Raw genomic sequence first — 24,586 nt, forward strand, 5'->3', positions numbered from 1 at the left:
TTCCATTATAAGGTTGGATAAGGGAAGGATCTGTCATTCCTCTGCTGATGCCGACTAGAGTCAGGCTAGTGCAGGGGTCTGTTCAGTTTAAAAATTGAGACTATGGAAGTGCTCTGGAAGCAGAAGAGATTTGTCGTGGGGGAGGTACTGAGTTGCCTCTACCCTGTCACATTCCAAGGGGCCTTTGCACCAGGAAAGGAACATAAGGAAGTGCTGGTATGGAGTCGAGATATGGGTGCAGAAATGCTTCTGTTAGCAGGGAAAGAGAATTATTCTTTGTCCCAGGATGGAAGTGAAGACAGCGATGTTGGAAAAAAGGAAGGCAGTGATGGGAGATGCGTGGTGATGTGACCTCGCAGTCAGGACAACCCTTAGACAAGGTGGTGGGCGGTGAGGAACAGTTGGCTTCCGTCCAGCTGTGAGGCAGAACCAACCACCTCCTCTTTTGGGTCTTACCTGGGGCGGGGGGGGGGAAGACTCAAAGAAGGAGTAGCACCGTAAGGAGCAGTATGTCCACCTGAAGCAATGGGAGGAGCAGCGATCGCAGCAGTTTGTTTCCCCACAGGTGACTGTGATGACACCTCTTGGCGAGAACTCCTGCAGCAACTCCTCCACCCTGCTTCCTTCTGATTCTGCTGTCCTCATCAACGAGCTGTGTTTAGTTAACGGCACTGCTTCCTATCGCTTCATTGAGCTGAAGGGGAAGCCCGGAGCCAGCCTCGAAGGACACAGCCTGGTGTTCTTCTCTGAGAAAGAGGGCAAAATGTATGCTAGCATCCCGCTGTGGGGCACCTTTGGAGTCACGGGCCTGTTTGTGTTTACACCGGACAGAGGGCCCGAGCATGGTAAGGCTAATAGTGGAGTCTGGCAGGCAGATGCTCCCTTCCTTCAATGTCCAGCTTTTGGGCTGCCCTTGCACAGTTTAGACAGCCAGATAGCCAGGTGATTGAGTGATTTTTTTGAGAAAAGGGCAGTTAGGCAGAGTTAGTGAGATAATATTCCTCCGTTTCTGTCATTTTCTCTCTATTCTGCGTGGGACGTTCCATTACGTTCCTGCTGAGCAAGTGTTTAATCATAGATTTGTCGTTTTGCTGAGCTGTTGGTGTTGGGAAGACTGAAAGCTCCTCTTGTCAGTACCATGGCCAGGTGGATTTTAGCAGAAGCGGAGCCCACTATCAGTTCTTTCACTGATACCTTACTTGCCTCTGAGGCTGGATGAGCCAGTAGCCTGCAATGCTGCTGCCTCCTTCTGGCGCTGAGTTGGAATTTGCTTGGCACACACAGTAATCTTGATTTTTATTCTTAAATTCTTTCTGGATTGCATAAAGAGCACTCTGTATATCAGAGGAACCTTGACCTTCCAGAAACCTGGGTTCACAGCAGCGGCTTCTTTACAGGTTCTTCTGGCCCATCACTATCGTTATTTTTGTCTGCCATTTCTGTTCTTGGAGTTCTTCGGCGAAATCCACTCCTTGTTACCAACCTGTCCTTTCAGGCTCAAGGTCCTAAAGCTGTCTAGATGTTCACTCCATTTATCCCCCTGGCATTTCCAGATGAGATGAAGCTGACTTTCCAGGACATCTCTGCTACTAGTGAAGGCTATAGTGCCATTGCTGTGTACAACACCAACTTGATTCCTGGTGACATGCAGGCAAAATCAGAGAACCTGGTGGATGCTTTGGTTTACACATGTGGGCCCAGCACAGGTGGAGGACGTTTGGACTTCCTTGGACCATCTTACATTGTACCCTGTAAAGATGACAGGTGAGGCAACTTCCCCTGGAAAATATTTTTAGGTTCTTCACACCTACAGCCTCTAGCTGGCATGTCTGTGAGCTTGCTGCCTTGTCCTGTAAAGCTGGATGCATTTGCCACAGCTATGATGAAAACTGGAGGGTGGGTAACATACTGCGATGGAAAATGTTTTCCTTCCTTTAGCATAGGGAAATCAGCTTTGCTATCTCACTTGCTTTCCTCAGGGGATATATATACAGCATCACGTGAAGGAATTCAGCCTTCACAGATAGCAACTGTGTGCGCTTCTTTGACATTTTTTTTTTGTTAAAAAACGAGGTAGCTCTGTGAGCAGCAGATTGAAACAAAACCTGGCTTCCCTTTCGCAACAAGGTGGATTCTCTGCTTAACAAAGGACAGGTTTTAGCCTCTCTTTTGGTGAAAGTGTCAGAAGTGTTTCTCCTTTCCACAAGATCACCTCCTTTAATTAAAGCTGTCCTCTTTAAGTCCTTTACTCCACTCTGGCTGTCTCGGTCAGCCTCGCCCTTAGCAACCTCCTTCAGAAAACATGGTTCTTCACTGCTTAATCAAGTTTCCAACCTTGGCATGGGAAGGGAAGCAACAGGTCAGTGAAACCCAAGGGTAAATACTATGTAGCTTGGAAACCTCCTTATTCTGGAGAACTAGTTCTGAATATTGGGTGACTGGCTGTAATGAGGCAACAACCTTACTCCTCTAGAAACCAGCCAAATCAAGTAGGTTTGCTTTGGCCAAGTCCCCTCCAAACAATAGGGAATTAGATAGATCTGTTTCTATGAAGGCCTGCAAAAATAGATTTAAACTCCAGTTCCAGAAATCTGCCATCCCCAGTGATGCCAAGAACTGTGGCTCAAGAGGGGATTTGTGAAGAAATCCATGTGATATTTTGGTGAGATCTGACTCATTCTTTTTCTGGGGGACAGGCCTGTATCTCTGAGCCGTTGTTCCTGCTGCAATGGGAGTGCAGAGCTGCAGTTTGCTGTCTCGGACCCTACGCCCGGCTTGCAGAACAGCTGTCCCCAGAACTCCTTTGCGGTGGATCTTAATCTGTGTTTCCTGACACCCAGTAAGCAGAGCTGCTCATTTCCACCAGTGTGCAGAGGGGGTGGATTGGGAAGGGACTGGGACGGTGGGGAGGCTGGAAGGGAAATGTTGTGCTGATTGTGTGACTTCCCAGAGCCCACAGTGGGGCAGGAAGGGGTGGGTGCTGGAGTATGGAGCCTCCTGACTTCCAGCAGTGAAAAGGAAAGGGACATGTGTGCAGGAGGGAGAGTTAATATATATACTGGCTGTGTTGATGAGATGGAAAACACGTTGCTATCTCAAGTGGGCAGCCTTACTCATGTTTTTGGTGTGTGTTTGTATGAAGGTGGCAGCATACTTTGTTTGAGATGCCTCTGCTCGCACAGGGGCTGAACCCTTCTCTTGAGATCTTTTTTTCAGCCAAGTGGAAAGTCAGTTAGCTTTCTAGCAATGACAGGAAATATTCCTCCGGGTCTGTCATGATAACTGGGGCATGATCAGGGAAATTGCAAGCACACCATCCTGTCCCAGCCCATCAGTAAGAACAAAGTAGTATGGCCTGATCCTGACCCTGGGGCTAGCAACTGAATGTACAGTGGGGTTTTCAGCCCCAGAAGAGGCCATACTTTGATCAGCTTTGGAGCAGGCAAGACTCAGCTTAAACAAAATGGAGGTTTCCATGTTTACTGCTCATTGTAGGCAGCAGATGAAGAACCCGCTGTTTCTATATGTTCTTGGCCTGGTAGAGAAAGTCCAGACTGTGATTTTTTTCCCCCATGTGGTGTTCAAATAAGAGCTTCAATCCCTCTGCAATCAAATTGAGAGGGTAACTTTCCTCCTCCTCCAACTTTCTGAGGGAGGCAGCCGGGGACTGAGATATAAGAGGAGCAGCTAGTGGACCTCTCAGTCTTCTCCTTGCACAAGAGACTGCTCTATGCTAGTTTGGGAGCTGGGAGAGGGGCATGCCTCTTCCCCGGCTCCCTTGAACACAGCTGGCACACTCTTTGGTTGCAGGCACAATGCCCTGGCCTCATTCCTGCTCTCTGGCCAAACTGCAGGCACAGCTAGCTACAGGTTAAAGGATTCTTAATGCACTGTGTATGGCTTCTGGGTCACTGAGCAGAGGAGAGACCAATGCATGAGGTATGAAGTGCACAAGAAAGGCCTGCAAAGTGAAAGCTAGTTCCCTGTCTCTGGAAATTTGGCAGACCTCTTTTAACCACCAGAGTTTGGATGATCTGATGGTGTTTTGGGATACAAATGAGGTTAGAGATTTGGTGAAAGAGTAAAACTGCTGCCTGTGTCAGTAGAGGGCCAGAAGGGAAGACCCACTCTGCAGACACCTGCAGAAAAGGGGGTTCACGGGTATGTATAGAGGAGGATGGAATGCAGCTCCTTCTTCCCTGTAAATATTGGAACAAGCCAGGGAATCTCATCATTGTCCCTACCAGTCTTGGTCTGCAAGGGGTTGCTCTGACCCTGAGGGAGCCTTGGGACAAGGTCCAACCAGTTGCAGGGGCTCCCCTGCAAGCACCCTTCTCAATATGTACGCTGCAGCTTCTGCTAAGGGCTCCCACCAAGTAGTAACCAGGCTCTGGTCAGCTTTGTTCATGAGGTCAGATGTGAGGGCAAATGTTTTAGAAGGAGAACACAGCTGGAAGCTTATGAACAGGCCTCAACTGCACTCAAGTAACCACTTTTCCTCTTGCTGTAGATTGTTCCACATGGACCGTGAACCACAAGAGGATGCTGAAAAGCATGGAAAAGATGCTGCTGAACTCCTTAGAGGAGAACTGCTCCTGTGGTATCTCTGAGTTCTACCTACAGGGTTAGTTCCCCACCCCATTCACGCAGTTTGCAATGCCCTCCCCTCCTCTCCCACCGCAGACCAGAGGAAAAGTCAAGTTCCCTCTCCTCCTGAGATATCAGGAAAGAACTGAGGCAGTTGCAAGAAGCCAGCCTTTTTTTGAGCCGAATTTGCAGGCCTCTGATAGCATGAGTGAGGTGAGTTGCACAGGTAGTGGTGTATTCATGGAATCTCATTAAGGAGAGCACAGGAGAATCTGGTGTGGGCTGCTTATTAGAGCACAGGCAAGCATAAGGGACTATGAGGAAAACAAATCTCTGGCCAAAACATCTCAAAACTATGTTTTCTTCTGTACAGCCAGGTTGGAGGACTAGTTCTGGAGGTGGAGGCAGAATGATTCCAGCACATCTTGAACTTTAGCCTGCCACAGCCTGGTGGGGATGAGTCTTCATTATCCAATGACTCCTAATATCAGTGTTACAAAGCTTTGGAAATGGTCCTTGTCTCTTGTGCGATGTTTCTGTGCCAGACAGCTTGAGATCGCAGGTCTAATCTCTCCACCATTTAATTTATGGCTAACTATCAGTTACAGTGTGGGACAAGGGCAGGGCAAGGTTGCCTGAGAAAGATTTTGTAAATGATGCCTTGAGATGTCTGTGAGGCAAATCTAAACTTGCAAAGCAAAAAGTCATTTACACTCTAAAGAGCTCTGGCCTCCAGAGGAGGGAGGTTTCTTAGCCCTTTCTGAATTGGACCTAGAACAAAAAGTAACTTCTGAAAGTCCTAGTGCCCTACAGCTTTTGAGAGATGGGAAGAAATGGTTCCTATTTTTAGCTTGGTTATGTAAGGAAATGAAGGCTGTGCAGTCATACCAGCTGCCAGTCCTCCTTCTCCCAACCAATTTCTTTGGCAGAAGAGCCTTTTGATCCTTTGAACAATTTCAAACAACTCTGACCAAAGGGTAGAGGTCTTGAAGTTGTTAAGTCACTGTAAGTGCAGTACAAAGTATTTTGCTGGGTTGGGAGGAGAGCTCCCAAGTTCCTTTCGTCACTGAGAGAACGGTTGAGTATGTGCTTGAGCTGCCTGTTCTGCAGGGGATGAAGTGCAGTCCACTGTGGCAGCAGCAAAACGAGAAGGCAGGGTTCCAGGCTTCTTAGTCAGGACCCTCTGTTGCTTTTCTGCAGAGCTGAACCTGACGTGCGCAGACTCCCTGGTGAAGGTCTCAGGCCAGGTGTGGGCCCGACTGCCGAAGCAGCAGCAGTCCATCGTAGCTTGGCGCCAAGGCTTCCTGGACAGCCCCCACCCCTTCTCTGTGGAAGGGAGAGTGTTGAAAACCAGTGCTGAGTGTGTCACCTTGAAAAATGCACCGTCGATGTCGCAGAGCGTTTGTGAGTAGGAGGCGGAACACAATGATCTCTGCTTCCAGCACAGCAAGCAGGGCTGGGGCCAGGATCGCGCTGTATCGCTACATTAGAGAGCAACTGGGGCAAAGGAGGCAACGTAGAGCAGACATCCGGGACCTATGGTGCTTCTTAAACAAAACTGTGGGTTGTTACAGAAGCCAGTGGGTTGTTACAAGAGATGTAACAACAGTCAGGTCCTCTGATGTGACAGGTCGTACTATGTGGATCCCATCCCCAAAGGTGTATCAGACCCACAGATACCCCTGGAATTTTAAGTGTCTAAATCTCATGGTGAGTCTGAGCTTTTACAGGGAGCCCCTTGCTATTCGATCTGGTAGGCATACAGGAAAGGAACCAAAAAGTCTTCCTGCTCTGAGGCACCAGCTGGCACCCAAACTGGAATAAAGCAAGAGCAAGAATGCAGAGAGGTGAATGTTCTCCAGGGCGGTGGAACAGGGGCTCTGGAGATGAGGAGGCTGGGAGGAGCTGACCTCTCAAAGACCCTATATGCTAGCAAAGATCATGACTCAACATTCTGTCTCTATTTTTCCACCCTCAGCCTCCTTCCAGAGCTGGGAAGTTGCCCTGTTTGTTGTGGGATCTCTCCTGCTCGTACTCTTCTTGTTGGTTGGCCTGGCATTTTACTTCATCAGAAGGTGAGAAACCATCTTTGTCTTCCCATCTGCCATACATCTCCCACCCTGTCATTCCACAGTTTTTCAGGGAAGCCACAAACTTCCTAACTACTGCGCCATGACCTGCTCCTTCACTCAGCTGAACACTTACAGACACTGTACCCAAACACTCCGATCCGCAAATCCTAATTTTTGCCATAAAGCCCCTTTGCTTTTGATGCGGGAGACTGCAGGTTCTGCAGGAGGTTAAGATAATGACTGATTAAATCCATGAATAATGCTAGCTGTGTCGCTGAATATGGCGTAACATCTGTCGGTCTTACTGTTTGTACTGCCATCACGATTTGGTCAGAGAATAGAGAACTGAAGGTTCTTGGCACGCAGGGAATAGTGAGAGGCAGCACTTTGGCAATAGGAAGAGCTGTTCCTTAGAGCAGGATGGAAGTAACCTCAATAGGAAGCAGCTTCCATATTATAACATTGCACACTTCAAATAATTACTCAGTTGTCATGCCAGAAGGCAAACAAGAGCTTAATACTCGAATTGCATTTTCACTGAAAAAACGCTATAGTGGATTGGTTATTTAATGAGCCCAGATGATTTCTTTTCATAAATTTTTCTTGATTGGGTATATTTGATCATTCAACAGCACGCTGACAGAAGGAAATTTCTTAAAACTCATCTAGAGAATTAAAAAAACACAGTATTTTAAGAATGCCTTTAAAAAATACAAACCAAAAGTCAGGTTTGGGGAATCTCCTTCAGAAACCAAGGTGTTCTTAAGCTGATGTATATTAATTATGTGCAAGTTGATGCTAGGTGTTCACCCCAACTTTTCCCCTGAAATGTTAAGGGACTTTAGTAAACACCATGTCAGCTGAAAACTGGTCATCTAGCCTCTTCATTTTAAATGAAAAACTGAGATATACAGAGTGGCTATGACTTTAGCATCTCTGCACAAGACCCTGACTCTAGAACATAGAAGGGGAGATGGGAGTCTTGTTAACTGCCCTGTACGGAAGAGCAAAGCAACTAATCTTGCATTTTTCCTTGTCCATTGCTTTTCAGACATCCCTCAAATTACACCAGCATCGAAATGAACGACTGCAGGGAGATTGCAGCAGATTTCTAATGCTCCAAGGCACAGCTATGGTGGCAATCCATTGCTTTTGGGCCAGGCACGTGTCTTTTTGGGTGGCAGACTGGCTGTCCAACACCATCCTCCAAGGGGATGGCTGGAAGGACCTGCAAAATCCCACAGTACAACTTTATATATACATACACACACACACACACACAATATATATAATATATATTTTCTTAATGCTTGAATTATTTTTACACTTCTAAATTCTGGCTTCCCAGTAAAGAAGTCCAAAGAAAAAGGCTGGAGCTTCTTCTAGGAAAAGTTTATGCTCACAGAGGTGACCAGAAAGAACCATCCTTGACTGATGCAGAAGATATATTTATCTTCTCTTGAGATTTGCTGCTGGATGTTGAACAGAGGTCCCCTCACCTGGCAGTCTTTCCCCTGGTAGGCATGTCCAGTTACTGGTCACTCCAGACCCCAACTGCTGCAGCGAAGATGCATCAGCTCCCCTCAATCCCTTCTTATCCATGCAGGAAGGGGTTCTCAGCATCATACCCCTGAAATCTCTCTTGAGCAGCCTGAGCAGATCTGTACCATCAACAGCCTGCTACAGGTGAGAGGTCTTACTGCTGGGAATCAAATCCTGATCAGCTACAGAAGAAAAGGTTTGAGGGGAGACAAATACATGACTCACGTCAGCATACAACTCAGTTCACATCCCTTTAAACACCCAAGTTCTGTGAGACACTGACTGCAGCCTGCACTCTGACTGAACACTGAGCAAGAGCAAAAGCTATTGCCAAACTCCAGATTTGCTGGGAATTTGGGAGCAGGGAGGGTGACTTGGGTGGAAGCTGCTTGGCTGAAGAATCCATTTCCAGCACAAGTGAGATTTATTCCTAACTGTGTGGTGGCTGATGCCATGCCTCCAGTAATGGCCATAAGGTACAAAGGAAGGTAAGTGGTCTCACTTCATAGACTTGATCACCCTAAGCAGCTTTGCACATGATGGCAGCTAGAACAGCCTCATATCTATCCAGCCTGGTCACTGATGGGGGGATGTGTAGCTAAAATGGAGAAATAGATCCCACACTTTTCTGAACCACGGGGTATGTAGATTTTTACTGAACAAGGCTCTGCAGGGAGACGGTACAAAGCATTCATGTGACTGACTGTCACATCACCGGCTCCAAGAGAGTAAGTCTCATGTTGCTCCTTGGGACCTGCCTCCTCGCTGCGTCCCTGATAGTTGACCTCTACTTGTAGCTGGCCTGTCTGAGCTGCTGAAGTCCATCAGCAACTGGCCAACTCCAATACCAGGCAGCATGGGAGAAGTGAGGCTTCAGCTTTCTTTTGCCCTGTCTCTTACGCCAGGCAGCTCCTTTTAGTCGACAAGGCTGAAGCAGAGCGAGACATGATGCAGCAGTGACCTCCTTCTGCCAGATGCCAGACATAATCCTGAGGCAGCTGACACAGCTTCTGAAGCATTAGAGCTTGCTCGTCTTCACGGCTTTTATACTTCTGCAGTGGCATCCCTCCCCACTCTCACTCCAGCCCTGAACTTTGGCAGCACACAAGGTCAGATGAGTTCCATCTTGAACTGGCTGAAGTTTGGCACAGTGGGCGAGGGCTCAGCCATGCTGCTGAAGGGGACACAGGGCTGGTTTCCTGGCACAGTCCCGTTGCTCACTGTGGAGCTAAGCTGCTGCAGCGTCATCAACACCTCCTGCTGGAGTCGCTGCTGATGCTCCTGCTGGCGCTCCAGGCGGCATTGCCTCTCCAGGACTGCATGCATCGCCTGACTCAGTTTCTGGATCTCTGTGTGTACAGCATCCAGCTTTTCAGCAATGGCATGTGAGCTGGGAGCAGGGGGAAGCATTGGTCCCGCCCATGCAAGGTTCTGGTTTCCAGGACCTGCAGTGTTCGGGAGGACAGTTTGAGTGCTGGCATCTTTGACCTGGAAGTAGTGGAAGGCAGGAGAGACGGGAAGGTGAAAAATTATCGGTTGCTCCTTCAGTAGTGGATTAGCTAGAGGACTTATTCTGTGCTTCAGTTACAAGGCAGGAGAAAAAGCTGTAGCACTAGCCTTGCTGCCCACTTCTAGATCCCACAGGGCTCTGATCTGCTTTTCCTCCACACCCAACCTGTTTGCCTCTGCTCTGGTGGCACACTGCATTGCTTTGCATGCTATTAGGAAGTGCTTAGCCACCCAGTGATGACTGCAGCTAGATGGCAGTCGGGCTGCATGTGCTTCATGCCAGGCCTGTGCTTGCTTTCAACAAGGATAGAAATAGCATATCCTGTTTCCTTCCCCCCCCCCTTTTTTTTTCGCATTGCACTCTTGAAAGCACAACCCGAGAACTGGTTTTGCTGTTCTGTTTCTTGAGAGAGATCATACACTAGATTTTGAGCCATTGGGGAGTATTTTTTCTAGAAAGGATGCTGAACATGGTGCTTCTCAGGCAGCTGGCAAGGGCTCTTGACAAACACCTGAACACTCTGGAGAAGTCCCATGGAGTCTGCTACATCAGAGCAGAAATGGGATAAGCTCCTGCTGGGTGTATATAGGATACTGATGCCCTGAGCCTCAGCCTGACTCACTGTTATATTTTTGTACCGTGGATACCATCACGAGCAAGGCAGGTGCTAGCATCAGCCTTATGATTCTTCATGTGCAATAGCATAACCCATCATTTAAGACTCTGGAGGTCAGAGTCCACTCTGAACAGGTAAAGGCTGTGCTTTCGCCTTGTGTTTGGGACTGCTCTGAGGCCCATTCACCCTGTTGGCAATCTACTCTGGGCTGGGCCTAGGAGTCCTGGGTCACTTACATTTGCACTGTGGCTCACTGGAGTGGTCAGGACAGCTGGGCTTGCCTGCAGGGGCTGGCCGGCTGGCTGCACTCCCACCAGGAAAGGCAGGACAGTCGTGGTACCAGACAGACTCTGCCCGTTCTGAATGTTGACCTGGTGGGAGAATAGCAAGTGTCAAGTCAGGCATGGTTGTGCATGTACAGCCCAGATCATGAGAGTTTTTGCAGCATTACAAAGCAATGTTGCATGGGTTAAGACTACAGAGGCTCGAAGCTTCTTAAAGGGTGGCAGTCCTAGCTTCCTTGCCTTTATCATGGCCCTCCTTAGCCCATCATCTCTGAGAGATGTTCTGAAGCTTTCCCTCTGCGCTGCTCTGCTGCCAACACAGAGTAGCCACTGTCCTCAGTGGGGTTCAAGCAGAACTTCTGAGCTTATACTGAACACCAAACCTTAAAGGGAAAGCCTGTGAACTGTGCAATGGAAGCTCAGGAGGCCAAATACTAACAGAAACTAGTACTTCCGTCACTCCTTTCCAAAAGCAAATAGTAACCATATCCCATCTCCGTTACCCCGAGAAGTCCTCATCCAACTGCCCTGAACAGGGGCAATGGGGAAACTTCCCTGGTAAGCTAACCAAGTGCTTAAATTTAAGCATCTCTTAAGAGTGCAAATAGCATATATTTGCTTTGTATTTCATGAGCCCTTAATTCCCTGATGTTCTACCCTATGCGCGTAGTTTAAATGAGGCTTTAATTCCAAGGAACAAGTTGTCTCCTTGTTAAGGAAGCCCACTGACAAGGCACGGCATGTGTGCTGGGCCTGTTCCCTGTGGGGAGCCTAGCAGTACCCAACTCAGGGACCAGGGCTTCCTCCATGGCACACACAAGGACAGTAGGGATGAAGCCCACCATGCAGGGCATCGACACACCTTCCCTTGCATGTGGGCATCATCTCCTGTGCCCTCAATGCTTCCTGGGATCCCACTAGGGTCATTGTGAGCAGGGTGTCTCGTGTGAGCTAAGCACAGTGGGTTCTGGTTGGAGCAGCTATGCCATCAGGCCAGGCACACTCAAGCCCCTCCAAATCTCCTTGCCTCGTACCTTTTTCTGGAGGAGAATAGCCCTATCCACAATCTTCTTCTTTACAATCAGGGCTGGGTTCCTGGCAGGGGGCATGAAGAGCCTCCCTCGGTTGGGCAGTGGCTGCTGGGGGACAGCTGGAGGCAGGAGAGCTGGGCAGCTCCCCAGAGCACTTGATCGGTTCACAGAGCAGTCATCACCTGCGAGGGACGTTGAAAGAAGTGCCTCAGAAGGAAAACCTGAAACTGAGGCTTTCCATCCCACAAATCCCCTTCAGAGCTCCCTCTGTGGAAGATGGAGAGCACTTTCCCTCCTGGCACAGCATGGGCCTGAGGGAGAAAGCCTCTTTACACAGCACAGCTTCAAAGCTGAGCCCTGGCCTGCCAATGATACTCAGAGACCAAACTCCTCTGCATTTCAACCATGGTTGAATAGTGCTGGAGGCACTCCCACCATCCATATGGGACTGGAAAGCTGGGGCAGAGGCAGAGTTGTGTTTTTTTTTTTTTTTTTTTTACCCTGCTAGGGCACAGAGAGCCCTGGTGCAAGGCATCCAAACTCAGGCACCACTTGAGAGGCAAGAACAGGAGGTAGAAAGCCAGGCCTTACTGTTCCCGGAGGCCACTTGGGTCCCTGAAGGCAGTCCCACGGGCACGGGCTTCCCAAACTGCCCACCATCCTTGCAGAGTGAGGTCACACTGACAATCTTGATGCCTTCCTTGCTGTCTCGGCTGTCACTGAGGCAGGGCCCTTCATTGCCCGTGGCACCTCCGCTGGGCAGAGTGGGGGGCTTGGGACTCACTGCTTCCTGCTCGTTCTGCTCAGGCTCATTTTCCTGAAGCATGGTCCAGAGCTGCTCGTCCTCCCAGCCTGCCTGGCCAGCATCTGCCTTGCGCTGCGCCTTGTCACCTGCCGGCTGGGGCAGCACGGCTCCTGCCACCTGGGAGGGCTCCACGTTCTTCCGCTTGAGGAAGAGGTACACTGCCTGAGGGGTCACCCGGATGTTGTCTAGCTCTAGAACTTTCTTGATCTTGCGAAAGCTCAGCCCGGCTTTGCGCAACTCCACGATCCTCTTCTTGGCATGGTCATCCAAGCGGCCCATTGCTCCCCGGGGTGCTGGCACAGCTTGGCACCCTTCCTGCCACCCTTCCGTCCTGCAGTCAGCAGCTACATACCTGCCAGCTGGTCAGTACTGCTGGCCAGAAAGCACTTCTCTTGCACAGCCCTTATCAACACGCCTAGAAGCAGTGGCAGAAGCCACTTGGCTGGTAGCAAAGAGTAGGGATGGCTGCACCCCAAAGGCAACACCAAGTCTCGCAGGCTGTGCTACCACTCTACTAGCCTTTTGTCACCCAGCTGCCTGCAGTGGCTGTGGCTCCACAGAGAACCATCCCAAGCTTTGAGCAGTGACAATGCTTTGTTAGACACCAAGTTCCCAAGTCACAGCGACAGAAGAAGGAAGTGCTTTCAGCTGGGACTGGAAGCAATTGGGATGGCCAAGAAACACCTCCCTTGCTCAAGCAGGAATTTCATGAGGTAACGCTCTTCAGAACAGAAGGTCTGTCCAAGATCCCTGGTCCAGCAAGGGCACAGAGGGCAGAAACAAGCTCTGCTCTACCTGATGTTCCACACCAGACATCAATTCCCTGCTGCCATCAGCGTACCAGTGATGGAGAGAGAAGGAGAGATGGGCCAGAGCAGGGAGAAGGCATCAGATAGCTGAGGTTTGCTCCTCCTCTGAAAAGCAGTAGATGGGTTGCTGGAGGAAGGAAAATATACTCTAAATCCACTCAAAAGACATTTCTGAACCACCTAGAAGGTGCTGTTGTTAGAAACTCCTTGAGTATCTACACATCTGGAACTGCAATTGGCTGTGGCAGCCAGGCCCCATTATTTCAAGGGAAGGCTGTCACTATCTCAGCTGTGAACAATAAGCATTCCTCCTTTTGTTGTAATAAAGAGAATATCATGCATATGCAAAGGACTAGGATGGCTAGGTCACTAATTGCTGATTTTCTGGCTATTATTTCCAATGGTGGCTTAGGTAATGCACAAAAGGCAGTTGTCTCCTCTCGTTGCAAAACTTAGAGCAATGCAAGTCCTCTTATGTGCATGGGCCACCTCTAATTCATAGTTCTGTGGTTGTTTGTGTTCATGCCCAATGCAGATGTGTCCTGCTCTGGCCAAGCAGCCACACTAGGATCTGGAGCAGCAGCAGGCTCTGCTCAGGATCTCAGAGAGCTCAGTGCAAGTCCCAGGAAGCAGCAGAAGTTCATCATGCAAGGTTGGCAGGTTCCTGGAAGCAAGCAGGTCCTCCCCAGAGCTTCATGCCATCTTTGGTGGTCTGTAATGTGGCAGTTAGCAGAATCAGAGACTCCAGGTGTGCAGGCTACTCCTTGGAAACAGTCAGTGCCTTAGACGCTGCCCTTTGATATTGTAGACGGCACTGTCTCATACCTTTGAAGCAAGAAAAAGCAGTTATATGCCAGCTGTAAAAAAATACATTACACAGGCAAACATAGAGGTAATTACTGTCCTTCCTTAGTGCTTACCCCTTCCCTTCCCTCTGAGCTCCCCCTGCTTCCTCTATACACACACACACACACACATAGGCAGCTTTGACTTGTGCTGTAAGTGGTTTAGTACATGAACATATGTACTAGCTGTGTGTAGGAGGAAATTACACAGATATAGCCTCTGAAAGCACATCTACTCAGAGTCACACCGCAGAGCAAAGGAAAGTGCCAGGGCCAGATCTTTTCCTATCCCTGGCTCTGAAGCAGGAAACTTGTCATGCTACTGGGACACAGAGTGGGGCCAGGCATGCATGCACCCCTGCCAAAGCAAGCAAGCGTGCCTGGCAAGGGTAAAACAGAAATGCTCTGTGGGGCGGGGGGACCGGCCAAGCAGCGACGTCAGGAGGCGAGACAGCACGCAGAGGCTCCACCGCTGCTCTAGCACATCAACCCTGGAGCACATAACGACGCCCTAAGGGCTGCCAAAGCCATAGGCACAGCTCAGTATCCCAAAGCACCCCCCTCCCCAAAATAAAGGCCCCTTCCTTGCCCTCTGTCCTTGGCCCACAGAAAAGCCATTGCATTATGGAACCATAGAAGTCAGAGAGCAAAGCAAGTTGGGGAAGGAGGAAAAAGACTCCAGAGTTACAGGAAAAGCAGGATGGACAGCGCTTAGAACTGTGCTTCATATATATGTGTATATATATGTATATACATGTGAATATGTATCTACATACATACACACACATATATGTATATATTCATATACCAGAATAACACAGAATAGCTGAGGTTGGAAGGGATCTCTGGAGATCATCTGGTTCAACCTTCCTGCTCAAATAGGGTCAGCTACAGCCAGCTATGTGCCCTCATGGCCAAGAAGACCAATGATATCCTGGGCTGCATTAGGAAGAGTGTTCCCAGCAGGTCGAGGGAGGTGATCCTGACCCTCTACTCAGCCCTGCTGAGGCCTCATCTCGAGTACTTCGTCCAGTTCTGGGCTCCCCAGCACAAGAGAGACATGGAGCTACTGGAGAGAGTCCAGTGTAGGGCTACAAAGATGATCAGAGGGCTGGAGCATCTGCCCTATGAGGAACGGCTGCGAGAGCTGGGCCTCTTCAGCCTGGGGAAGAGAAGACTGAGGGGGATCTTATCAATGTGGATAAGTACCTGAAGGGAGGGTGTCAAGGGGACGGGGACAAACTCTTTTCAGTTGTCCCGTGTGACAGGACAAGAGGCAATGGGCAGAAATTGAACCACAGGAAGTTCCACCTGAATTTCTTCCTTGTGAGAGTGATGGAGCACTGGCACAGGTTGCCCAGAGAGGTTGTGGAGTCTCCTTCTCTAGAGATATTCAAGGCCCACCTGGATGCAACCCTGTCTAACATGCTCTAGGTGACCCTGCTGAGCAGGGAGGTTGGTTGGACTAGATGATCTCCAGAGGTCGCTTCCAACCTTACTGATTCTATGATTCTGTGTGTGTGTGTGTTTGTACAATTATGGTAGAGTTTTTTTTTTTTCCATTTCCTACCAGCTCCCTTCTTCTACAAGTATTTCTTCAAAAACCAGTGCCATAACTGCTGCCTAGAGGACACATTTGGGTTTTCCCTCCCCAAAATTAACAACCCACAAGAATCCCCATAGCATAGCAAAACACTTTTCAGATTAGCAATATATAATAAAGACCACTTCAAACGGACACTGTGTGAGCAACACGCAGATGTGAGTTATGAGTCTTTTCCAAACTCCACTTCCCCAAACACATGCTGGTCTTAAAGAAAACAATTACGTGTTTCATCTGCCAAGAAGGCATAGAGACTATTGCAGATCACCCACAGAAAGCCACAGGGAAAAATGGAGCTACTTAATGTGATACTGGAGTTGCACCCTTTTGCATTTTACTACTTCTGTAACAAGAGAGAAAGAGAGAAATTAACTCAAGCAATGCAGATTTGTACTTTGATCCAGAGCTGTTTACATCTAAACGCCATCCCACACCCTGCCACCTGCATTAGGGACTACACAGATAAGAGCTGGGGCAGATGAGACACAGGGAAGTAGAAGTCTCTCTGGCTGCAGATATTGCAATTACAGAGCAACAGGAAAACTGCAGAAGCACCCAAACTTCTCCAAAACCCAGAGGCTCTCCTGTCTGGATGGTACCTCCAGGTAGTTAGCAGGTGAAATCTGCTCCAACGCCGAATGGGGTGAGGAGGAGCACTGGCAGTATCAGCCCACAGTGAGGCCCAGCGTTCCCTGAGCTTCCCATGGCTGTGGGTATGGGCAGCTCAGGCCCTGGCGAGAAGACTTGCCCTCCTTCTAGAGCATTTCAAGACATGCTCAGAGGACACTTGAGTAAAAACAAAGCAGTTTAATCATCTGAAAAGTCTGTGACAGAAACACAAACCTTATTCAAACATCAACCTGCTTAACAACTCCTTATAGTCCAGGAAACTTAAAACCTGCCAAAGTCACCTGCAACTGCAGGCTCCAGTTCATAGCAGGGACTTTTCCCTATTGGAGTAATGCTGGGAAAGTCAGCAGTCCACTCCTGCAGCCTTTATCCAGCCTCCTCACACCGCTGGGGAAGAGAGACTGATGAGAAAGCTTTGTAAATGCACTAACTCCACACAACATCTCTACCAGTTCCTCTAGTTTGCCCTACCCAGACTCCAAAGTGCACAGCGGTGACCCTGTAGGATAAGAGAAAAGGGCTTCTGGTGAAAGCAGCAGGTTTCACCTCCAGATAACATAGTATCCCAGCAAAGTCCTACACGATCACAACAGTCTCTCCAACAGGTCAGACTCCAGCTCTGTTTAAGCCTTTGTCTATCCAGGTCCTGCTGCGGACTTGCAGTTTTCCATGCTACCATTTCCAAAGCTGAGTCCGTCACCTTTTCCCCTTTCTCCTTCTCCAGAGGGATTTTTACTGATGGAGCTGCAGCCAGCACCATGCATGTGGCTTATGCAATGCAGCTGCCCAAGTTACACATTCATGGAGAAGAGACCTTTACACTCACCCATCCTGTCAGATGCTTGTTAGTCTCTAATACTTTTTGCACTCCCTCCCCCAAAAAATCAATCCAGTTGGAGGGAAAGTTTCAGGGAGTTTCTCAGATCCACAATTTTGCATCAGACAGGGGGTTTCCCTTAGTTTTTAGGCCTGGATTGGGGGTGACATGGTTCCTCTGAAGGTTACTTATGCTGCTCAGCAGAAGCCAATTCAAGCTGTGGCTTTGTGAGGGGGAGCAAGGAAAAGAAAGCTTCAATGGAGGCAAACTCACAGCACTGCAATCATGTGAGCTGTGTTCGTATGCCAATATTCTTACTCCTATTCCAGTTGCCTTTATAGCTTTTCATTTCTGTGGACATCAGGAAAAAAGAAAGGTTTTACCTCATGCAAAAAGGCTCCGAACTGTCTCATCTGCGCTGACTCAGCCTTTGTTATTTCCAGAATAGGGCAGCTCCATAAAGGCTACTTTGCATGGGGCTTTCCAAAAAAAGCGCAGGTCCTGCGTACTTTGCATGGGCATTACAAGCCTCCTGTTTCAAAACCCAGATGTTACGGACCAGGGCAGATTTGATCCAAAGTATAGCTTGCCTTCACCTGCCTCGTTACGGTGTTCTACGCCAGCCACAGCTGCACATCCTTTCACAAGCCCTGATCCTGCAATTACGCTCGTGCGCACAAAATGGTGTTCCCCCGTGAGCCGTGCTAGCTTCGGCGCGACTCCTTACGGGCCAGCAAGCGGCCTCCCCTTCTCAACCCGCTGCGCTTTGCAGCCAGATGTGTGCCTCTGCAGCACTCAGCGTATTCCTGCAGCTGGGAGAGGGCTCTCACACAGCGTGAGACATCCCAAGTTTTGCGCTACAGCGGTTTAGCTTTCGAGACCTTACCCAGCCGATCGGACATAGGCATTTGGGTAAGCAGCTGCATTTTTTCTTACGCAGCCAGGCCTGCAAAGGAATTTTGTTTCTGCCTGCCAGTTTAAGTGTCTGTCCAAATCTCATATCAGCTACCCGTTCGCCAGCTGCTGCTGAACCCTTGCTATGCCTAAATTCTTTAAGTATTTAGTTGTAACCAGGAAAGCTTCTTTAACTGGGAAAATGCTGCTGGGAATGTTCTTACTCCTTAATTTTGCATGGAGTGATATTCAAAGCAGCACAGACAGGAGCCTGGAGCTCCTTTCTCTTCACTGTGATTATTTCCTTAGCTTTTCCTCTCTCTGGCCCGGAAAATACTACATACAAACTGGAACAGCCCCAAGAGAGAAGGTGAGAGAGCTCTGGGACATGGCTCTCACATGTCCCAGAGCTCCCTTCTAGGTGGAGTGGAATTAAGGTCTGAGAAGAAGGAAGAATTTGAATCCAAGTTGCCTCCAACCCTAGCGAAGTTTTCTAACCACTAGCCACTGGGCAAGCAGCAGGTTTCTCCTGTCACTGCTCGCTTCTGAAGCAGGTGCAGCGCCTGGGCAAGGCCCAGCTCGAGGCGCTAGCTCGCAGATGTGGGCCTGAGGAGGAGACATTCCCCACGGCTCATCCTCAAGGTCCCTCAGCATGAAGCTCACCTTTTGAAGCTCGCGCGCGCACACACGTGCACACGCTGGCTGGTTTGCTGCCTGTTTCTCCCCCAGTCTTTCTTTGATTATCAAGGGGTTGAATTCCAAATTCCCCAAGAGTTAAACATTAGTTGTGTGCTTACGGAGGTTACGTGTATCTGGGAACATTTACCTCTCCCTTCTGTGTGCAGAGACAAAAGCGTCACAACTGAAAGCCTCCTCTTGGCCACAGCCAGTTTTTACCCTAGGGATATGAAACCTTTACTTCTGCAAAGCCTCTTCCAAAATTCATACTAGCTTGAAGCAGTGGAGAGTGAGATCCCTGCAGCGTCTTTAAGAGACAGTAGCGTCCTGCCACAATCACACAACTGCTTTATCACAGAGCTGCATTTCCCAAATAGCTAATTAACTCCTCTGGGTTAGCTGCATCACAGCAGCCAGCCCAGCCCTGAAGGAAGGAGCAGTCATGGAGAGATGCAAGCACTTATCTATGAATGGACTTAATAAAAGCAACAAGGCTCAATTTCTCTTTAGAGAAACACAGGCATGAGGGTAGCGGGTGTGATGGTGGGAGAACATGCCTCACCAGCGAGACAGACTGCTGACACTGAGAAAGGCTGTGCCTGAGCTACAGGGAAGTGCAGGAGAAGGAAAAACAGCAACCCACAGGAGACCAAAAGAGGCAACCAGTCTCCTGTCTAATCTTAGAAATTAAGGACAGCCACTTTACGTTGTTAACATCCCAACACACACTGGATGCAAGAGCTTGCTGTGCAGCAGTGAGTGTAAAATCTTCCTACCCTGAGAAGGTGCATGTAGTCTAGGACAAAGTTACATGTGGACATATCCTTTCCTTTCAATTCAAGTTGGCTTTGTATAGTGCAAGGCCAGTGTACCAGGACATAGAACAGAACACAGTGTGACTAATTCATAACAGCATGAGATATCTCAGGCTACACGAAGCAAAAAAATAAAGAGGAAGGTGTTAGCACAAAAGGATCCATCCTCAGAGAGCCTGCAAGGAGCCACAAGTCCAGTCTGCCAGCCTTCCCTTTGCTCTGGGCCTCATAGCTGCAAGGGTGGTAGCAGCTAAACCCTTTTTGCCCACCCTTGTCTTGGCCTCTGATTCCCAGACTGCCTTTCCAGGTCCCTGGCCAGCCTTTGGGAAGCTGAAACAGCTGCAAGCAGCTGGGGAGTGACGCCGAGCCATCCTCACCAGTTTTATTGCTTTCCCACAAGGTTCTAAATAATGGCTGCAAATCTGGCAAGATGAGTCCTTTTTCATTCTGCAGCAGCTTGGGAAAAAAATAAAATTAAACATCCAGGAGCTGCACAGGGACAAGGCAGGACAGCACTAGATTATACTTGACTCAGATATGGAAAAGCATTTCTTGAGAGCAAGAACCATTTCAAATGGAGCGAAGGCTAAGATACCGTAGAAGGGGGTAGCATTCTCTGGGGAGAGCGTCTGCTCCCTTCGGGAAAATGGACTGATCCCACCCAGCAGAGAAATGTACTTTTAACATAGTAAGCAGTGCTGGGAAGGAAAGATGAACTGGTACGGCAACTAATTTTCTTGCCTTCTGGCCTGCTTAGAGCACTGCTTCAGTGCATGCCAGGCACCTTTGAAGGGACATGGCTGCTTCTTATTTCTTTATCTAGATAACAGTTTCACCTGCTGCACAAACTGATCGGAGAGTCTTAGCTCTGTGGAGCCAGTTAATCAGAAAGACTTTGCAATGTGGTTCAATGGTACTTAGCTTAGAGGAAGATTAACAATTTTAGGGGTCCTAGGCAGAAATGCTGTCAAAGCGGGAAGATCTGTGCCAGGTAAGAATGGCTGCTTCTTCCAGATTGCATGGACTGCAGTTTTGTACAATGTCACTGCTTTGCGACGATTTATCAAGCTTCATGGAGGCAATTATGTAAAAGCAGAGATTGCTACCAGCAATGCAGACTGCTGTAAAAGCTTAGGTATTCCATGTTACAGAGCCCTAATTTTCTTTGCAAAATTGGAGAAGTAGATGCATAGGAGCAGCTTTGTTGCAAGAGATATGCTTTTTATTAAAAAGGAGATTGGACAGTTGAATTTAGACACTGCTGTTAACCTGAGCAATGCTGACTCACTGCCTAAGGGATAAACTCATAAGAAGCTTTTTACAGATTCACAGAATGTTTGAGGTTGGAAAGGACCTTTGGATATTATCTAATCCAAACACGGTCAGCTAGAGCAGGTTGCCCAGGACTCTGTGCAGACAGCTTTTCAGTATTTCCAGGGATGGCGACTCCACAACCTCCCTGGGCAACTTGTTCCAGTGTTTAGTCACCCTCACAGTAAAGTCTTCTTTTTTTCTTAAGTTCAGATGGAGCTTCCCGTGTTTCAGTTTGAGCGCGTTGCCTCTCATCCTGTCACTGGGCACCACTGAGAAGAGTCTGGTCCCATCCCCTTGACACTCTCCCTTCAGATATTTATACACACTGATGAGATCCCCTCTGAGCTTTCTCTTCTCCAGGCTAAACAGGCCCAGCTCTCTCAGCCTTTCCACCTATGACAGAGGCTCCTGTCCTTTAATCATCTTAGTAGCCCTTTGCTGGACTTGCTCCAGTAGCTCCATATCTCTCTTGTACTGTGTATCTTGCCCAGGACTTTGAAGCAAGCTATTTAAAGTTAATGTCTAGCTTTGTTCCATGGCTTTTGACAAGTGGCCAATTTCTTTAGGCTCTGCTTTCAGCGCAAATGGAGAAGATAGCTGTCTGCCTACCCACACGAAACAAATTAGATCCTCAAATGGAAGACACAAATGGCCAAGACCATCTTGAAATCCATCTTGCATAGCTGGCATGGTAAGAATACAGTTCCCATTTGGGCATTTCTCACTTGTGGCCTTAAAGACAGGAAGGTTTTTGTGCCAATAGAGTTTGGCTCAAAAACCATAGGTCAAGCAGCAATGCCATATCACGTGCTGTGACCAGTTCAGCGTGGCTGTGGTTTTGTGCCTGCATCTGATAAAGGTTAGATTTGTATTGAGGAATGATTTGGAGGGCAAAAACCTGGTATTAGTGACTGTGGAACTACAGCCTGAAGGAGCAAGAGGCTTTTATAGACCACCTGAAAGACCTGGGTGAGCGGCACAGCTTGTATTTCATATCCAAACTCAGAAATCCAGCTCTGCAAATTCTAATCAAGTTGAGCTGAAGTATTCAAACCTGAACCATAAATGCCAGGTTTTTCACTGCCCTACACTTGTACAATCAACAGTATTATTAGCCTCTCCTTGAAGTGTTTTCCATCTTTAAATAATCTCTGCTCTCCCAAGATACAGCCCTTCCAGTGGGAAGAATCGCAAAGAGTAAGTCACAGACATACTTTGGATTTCAAGTGTCTGAATAGAAGACAAGGAAATCACAGCAAAAAGTAATGTGCTGTTTACTTTGGCTTTCTAGTATCTTTCACATATCTAAAGAGACAAGGAAATCACTGGAAAAGTAATGTGTTATTTGTTTCTTGTGATGAAATCAGGATTTTTGAGGAATTTTAACATTCAGCAGGCATATTCCTACAGCATTAGGAATTAAAGTACTACAGCTTTGTAAGTGTTGCAGAAAAAAAGAGAGAAAACATGTACCATGGCGAATTTTTAGGCTAAGATCCTTTATAAACAAATTTGCTGAGGCACACTCCACGGCACACAGCCTTGAAGTCTTCAGTCTGTACATGACGTAGCTGCTGGCATGTTTTGTATCTCAAGAGAGAGCAGTCCAGAAGTTCAGAGACTCAAAACTGAATTCACCTATAAGTTCAGTTTCAGCTAAACTAATAAAATTCACATCATTCTACAGACTAGAAAGCAGCTCCCCAAAATCTCCTTTTCCTGCTGTTCCAAATCTATCTAACTTCTTGGCCGTGCAGCCATAGGAAACTCAGGCTAAACTCAACCCTCTGCAGAGACAACTGAGGCTATTATTAAACATTAAGATGAAAAGTTTCCAAAGCCATTAGATGAAAAATCCCCTACCCTGCAATTCCTCCAAAAAAACAATACAAACTGTTTCCATGAAGCCAGACATACATCTAACCCCTCTTTAGCACAGGTATAGAAGGAATGATAGACTGCACAGAGAGATAGACCAAAGCACCTACAGAGCAGGGAAAACATCAGCATCCAGGCGTTGTAGGTCAAACCAGTGCTCCAGCGCAATCTTTACAAGCACTCCACAACGCCCAGTGTACAGCACCTTGCCTCAGCCTCAACACAATTAATGAACACAAGCGGTTCAATGCTGCAATTAGCAGAATAATCCAGTGGTCACCTGGATCTTCTGGGGCTCAAGGAGAGCTGCTTGTAGCAACACACTACAGCAACTACCCAGCCCAAAGCTAATGACAAGGAAGGAAAGTACCAGTTACAAAACAGAGTCATAAACAGGACAACTGCTTTCAGTCTCCAGTGGCATTTAGAGACACTGACTAATTAATCCCATGCTATTCACCTGCAGAGATGGTAGGAACTAGCGGTGTCCTCATTAGCAGATTGGCGGTGCAGGAATAAAGTGGCACAGAGGTGAAACCTGAAATCAGCACTCACAGAACTCTCCTCTTTCCTCTCTTGCTTGTTCATCTATTGTATCTTGGCTGGAGCAGTTTTGTGGCTTGCAACTGGCTTAAACTCTCCATCCAGCAGTCTATCTACACCCATGCAATTTCTAAAGAGTGGTCTGCACTTCTACTGGGAAGTGGCTAGGTAGGTTCCTGAGTTTAAAAAGCAGTTGGAAGCCAGCGCGTTAGATCAGGCACCACATTCCCCTGAGTTTCAGTGTGGCACTAAACCTCTGCATCCCTAGGCTGTGTGCCGAGCAGCAGCAGCCCACTCCACACGAGTCGGTGCACCCACCAAGCACAGGATGGGTGCTCAGGGCACCAGGAGCTCAGTAACACTGGCCTCCTCGCAACCCCTCCCCTGTGCTCACCCGCACCCCTGTTCAAGTTTCTCTCTGTCCTTCCCCACCAAGCTCCCAACACCCAAATCAGCTTAAAGCACAGAAGCAAACAGACAGAGCCTCCACGTACAGGGGACTAGAGACGACTGCCAGGATCCTTCCAGGCGAAGGCACCGGCTTGCTGCAGCTGCTGCATCCTCCAGCGGCCTGGCTTAGCAAAGGTCCCAACAGAGCCCAGCTCTGCAGCAGCCAACTTTTTGGGAGGCTGCTGTTTGAAATGCTCCTGCCCTCTTTGTTTGGTTGGGGCAGAGCCAGCAAGGGCTGCCGGGAAGGCAGCTCGGGAGGAGACTTATGTACTCGGAGGGGAGGAGCCGTCTTCTTAACTCTTTCGGGGTGGCCTCGCTCCAGGAACAGCAAGGAGCCTTCTCAACTTTTCTATCTCAGGGCACAGACCTGATGTCTTTCCTGTCCTGGATCTCAGCTCAGGTGTAGCCTCCGACCTCTGTGGTAGAGTACAGCGGAGAAACCCTGCAGGAGGCAGCAGTGCCCTTCCTGGAGGTCTCACCCCAACCTTGAAGCAGGACCTCCTCCTGCAGGACCTGTCAGGGCTGGTTTAACTGTGAACAGTTCCCCTTGCTCCCGCTACGGCTAGGCCTGAGCTGATGGGATTGAGGCAGCAGTTCATGGCAGTGCTGTTTTCCTATGAAAGGGGAAGGGATGCTTGCTTTAACCGGTTCTCATCTCTATTTGTGCCCCACCTCTGCTCAGGTTTGGCCTTATGGCTCTGTCATATGGACCGCTAATAGCCACTAAAGGGAGATCAGATCTCCTCACCTTCCTGCCCTTGGGACTCCCACCGCTTCCACTGCAGCCCTGCTGCTCACAACACTTCAAGGAGCTGGTTTAGGGAGAAAAATAGCAGGGAATTTCTTTTCTTTCGTGTTTTTCT

At 48.6% G+C, this 24,586-nt stretch overlaps 2 protein-coding genes across 5 annotated transcripts in view; one reads left to right on the forward strand and one right to left on the reverse strand.

The window, feature by feature from the left end:
• LOC134147153 (uncharacterized) overlaps positions 1-8,027 on the forward strand; it is a 21,308-nt gene extending 13,281 nt beyond the window's left edge. The window contains exons 8-14 of the mRNA XM_062587984.1: positions 566-845; positions 1,554-1,764; positions 2,697-2,839; positions 4,511-4,624; positions 5,788-5,991; positions 6,566-6,662; positions 7,711-8,027. Coding sequence (XP_062443968.1) covers positions 566-845; positions 1,554-1,764; positions 2,697-2,839; positions 4,511-4,624; positions 5,788-5,991; positions 6,566-6,662; positions 7,711-7,774 — 1,113 coding nt within the window. The 3' untranslated portion in view covers positions 7,775-8,027. The remainder of the gene's footprint in view (positions 1-565; positions 846-1,553; positions 1,765-2,696; positions 2,840-4,510; positions 4,625-5,787; positions 5,992-6,565; positions 6,663-7,710) is intronic.
• Positions 7,938-23,937, reverse strand: LOC134147154 (uncharacterized). 4 transcript variants are annotated; one of them, XM_062587985.1, is made up of 5 exons: positions 23,768-23,937; positions 12,234-14,081; positions 11,646-11,824; positions 10,564-10,698; positions 7,938-9,689 (listed from the first exon to the last, which is right to left on the reverse strand). In XM_062587985.1, exons 2-5 carry the CDS (start codon positions 12,724-12,726, stop codon positions 9,312-9,314), a joined length of 1,185 nt encoding a protein of 394 aa, XP_062443969.1. In that variant the 5' UTR covers positions 12,727-14,081; positions 23,768-23,937; the 3' UTR covers positions 7,938-9,311. The 4 variants fall into 4 exon arrangements, with proteins under 4 accessions (XP_062443969.1, XP_062443971.1, XP_062443970.1 ...); XM_062587987.1 differs by lacking the exon at positions 23,768-23,937 and adding an exon at positions 17,535-17,553; XM_062587986.1 differs by lacking the exon at positions 23,768-23,937 and adding an exon at positions 15,930-16,038.
• Between the last annotated feature and the right edge of the window lie 649 nt (positions 23,938-24,586).

The sequence above is a fragment of the Rhea pennata genome, chromosome 15 (genome assembly GCF_028389875.1).
Source record: "Rhea pennata isolate bPtePen1 chromosome 15, bPtePen1.pri, whole genome shotgun sequence".
Lineage (NCBI taxonomy): Eukaryota > Metazoa > Chordata > Aves > Rheiformes > Rheidae > Rhea > Rhea pennata.

Bases quoted from the DNA above. Each gene is read 5' to 3' on its own strand.
- LOC134147154 (XM_062587985.1), bottom strand. From the start codon at position 12,726: ATGGGCCGCTTGGATGACCATGCCAAGAAGAGGATCGTGGAGTTGCGC. The intron at 10,699-11,645 runs GTACGAGGCAAG...TTCTCCCACCAG, and splicing joins CTATTCTCCTCCAGAAAAAG to GTCAACATTCAGAACGGGCA. The intron at 9,690-10,563 runs GTAAGTGACCCA...CACTACTTCCAG, and splicing joins CAGTGAGCCACAGTGCAAAT to GTCAAAGATGCCAGCACTCA.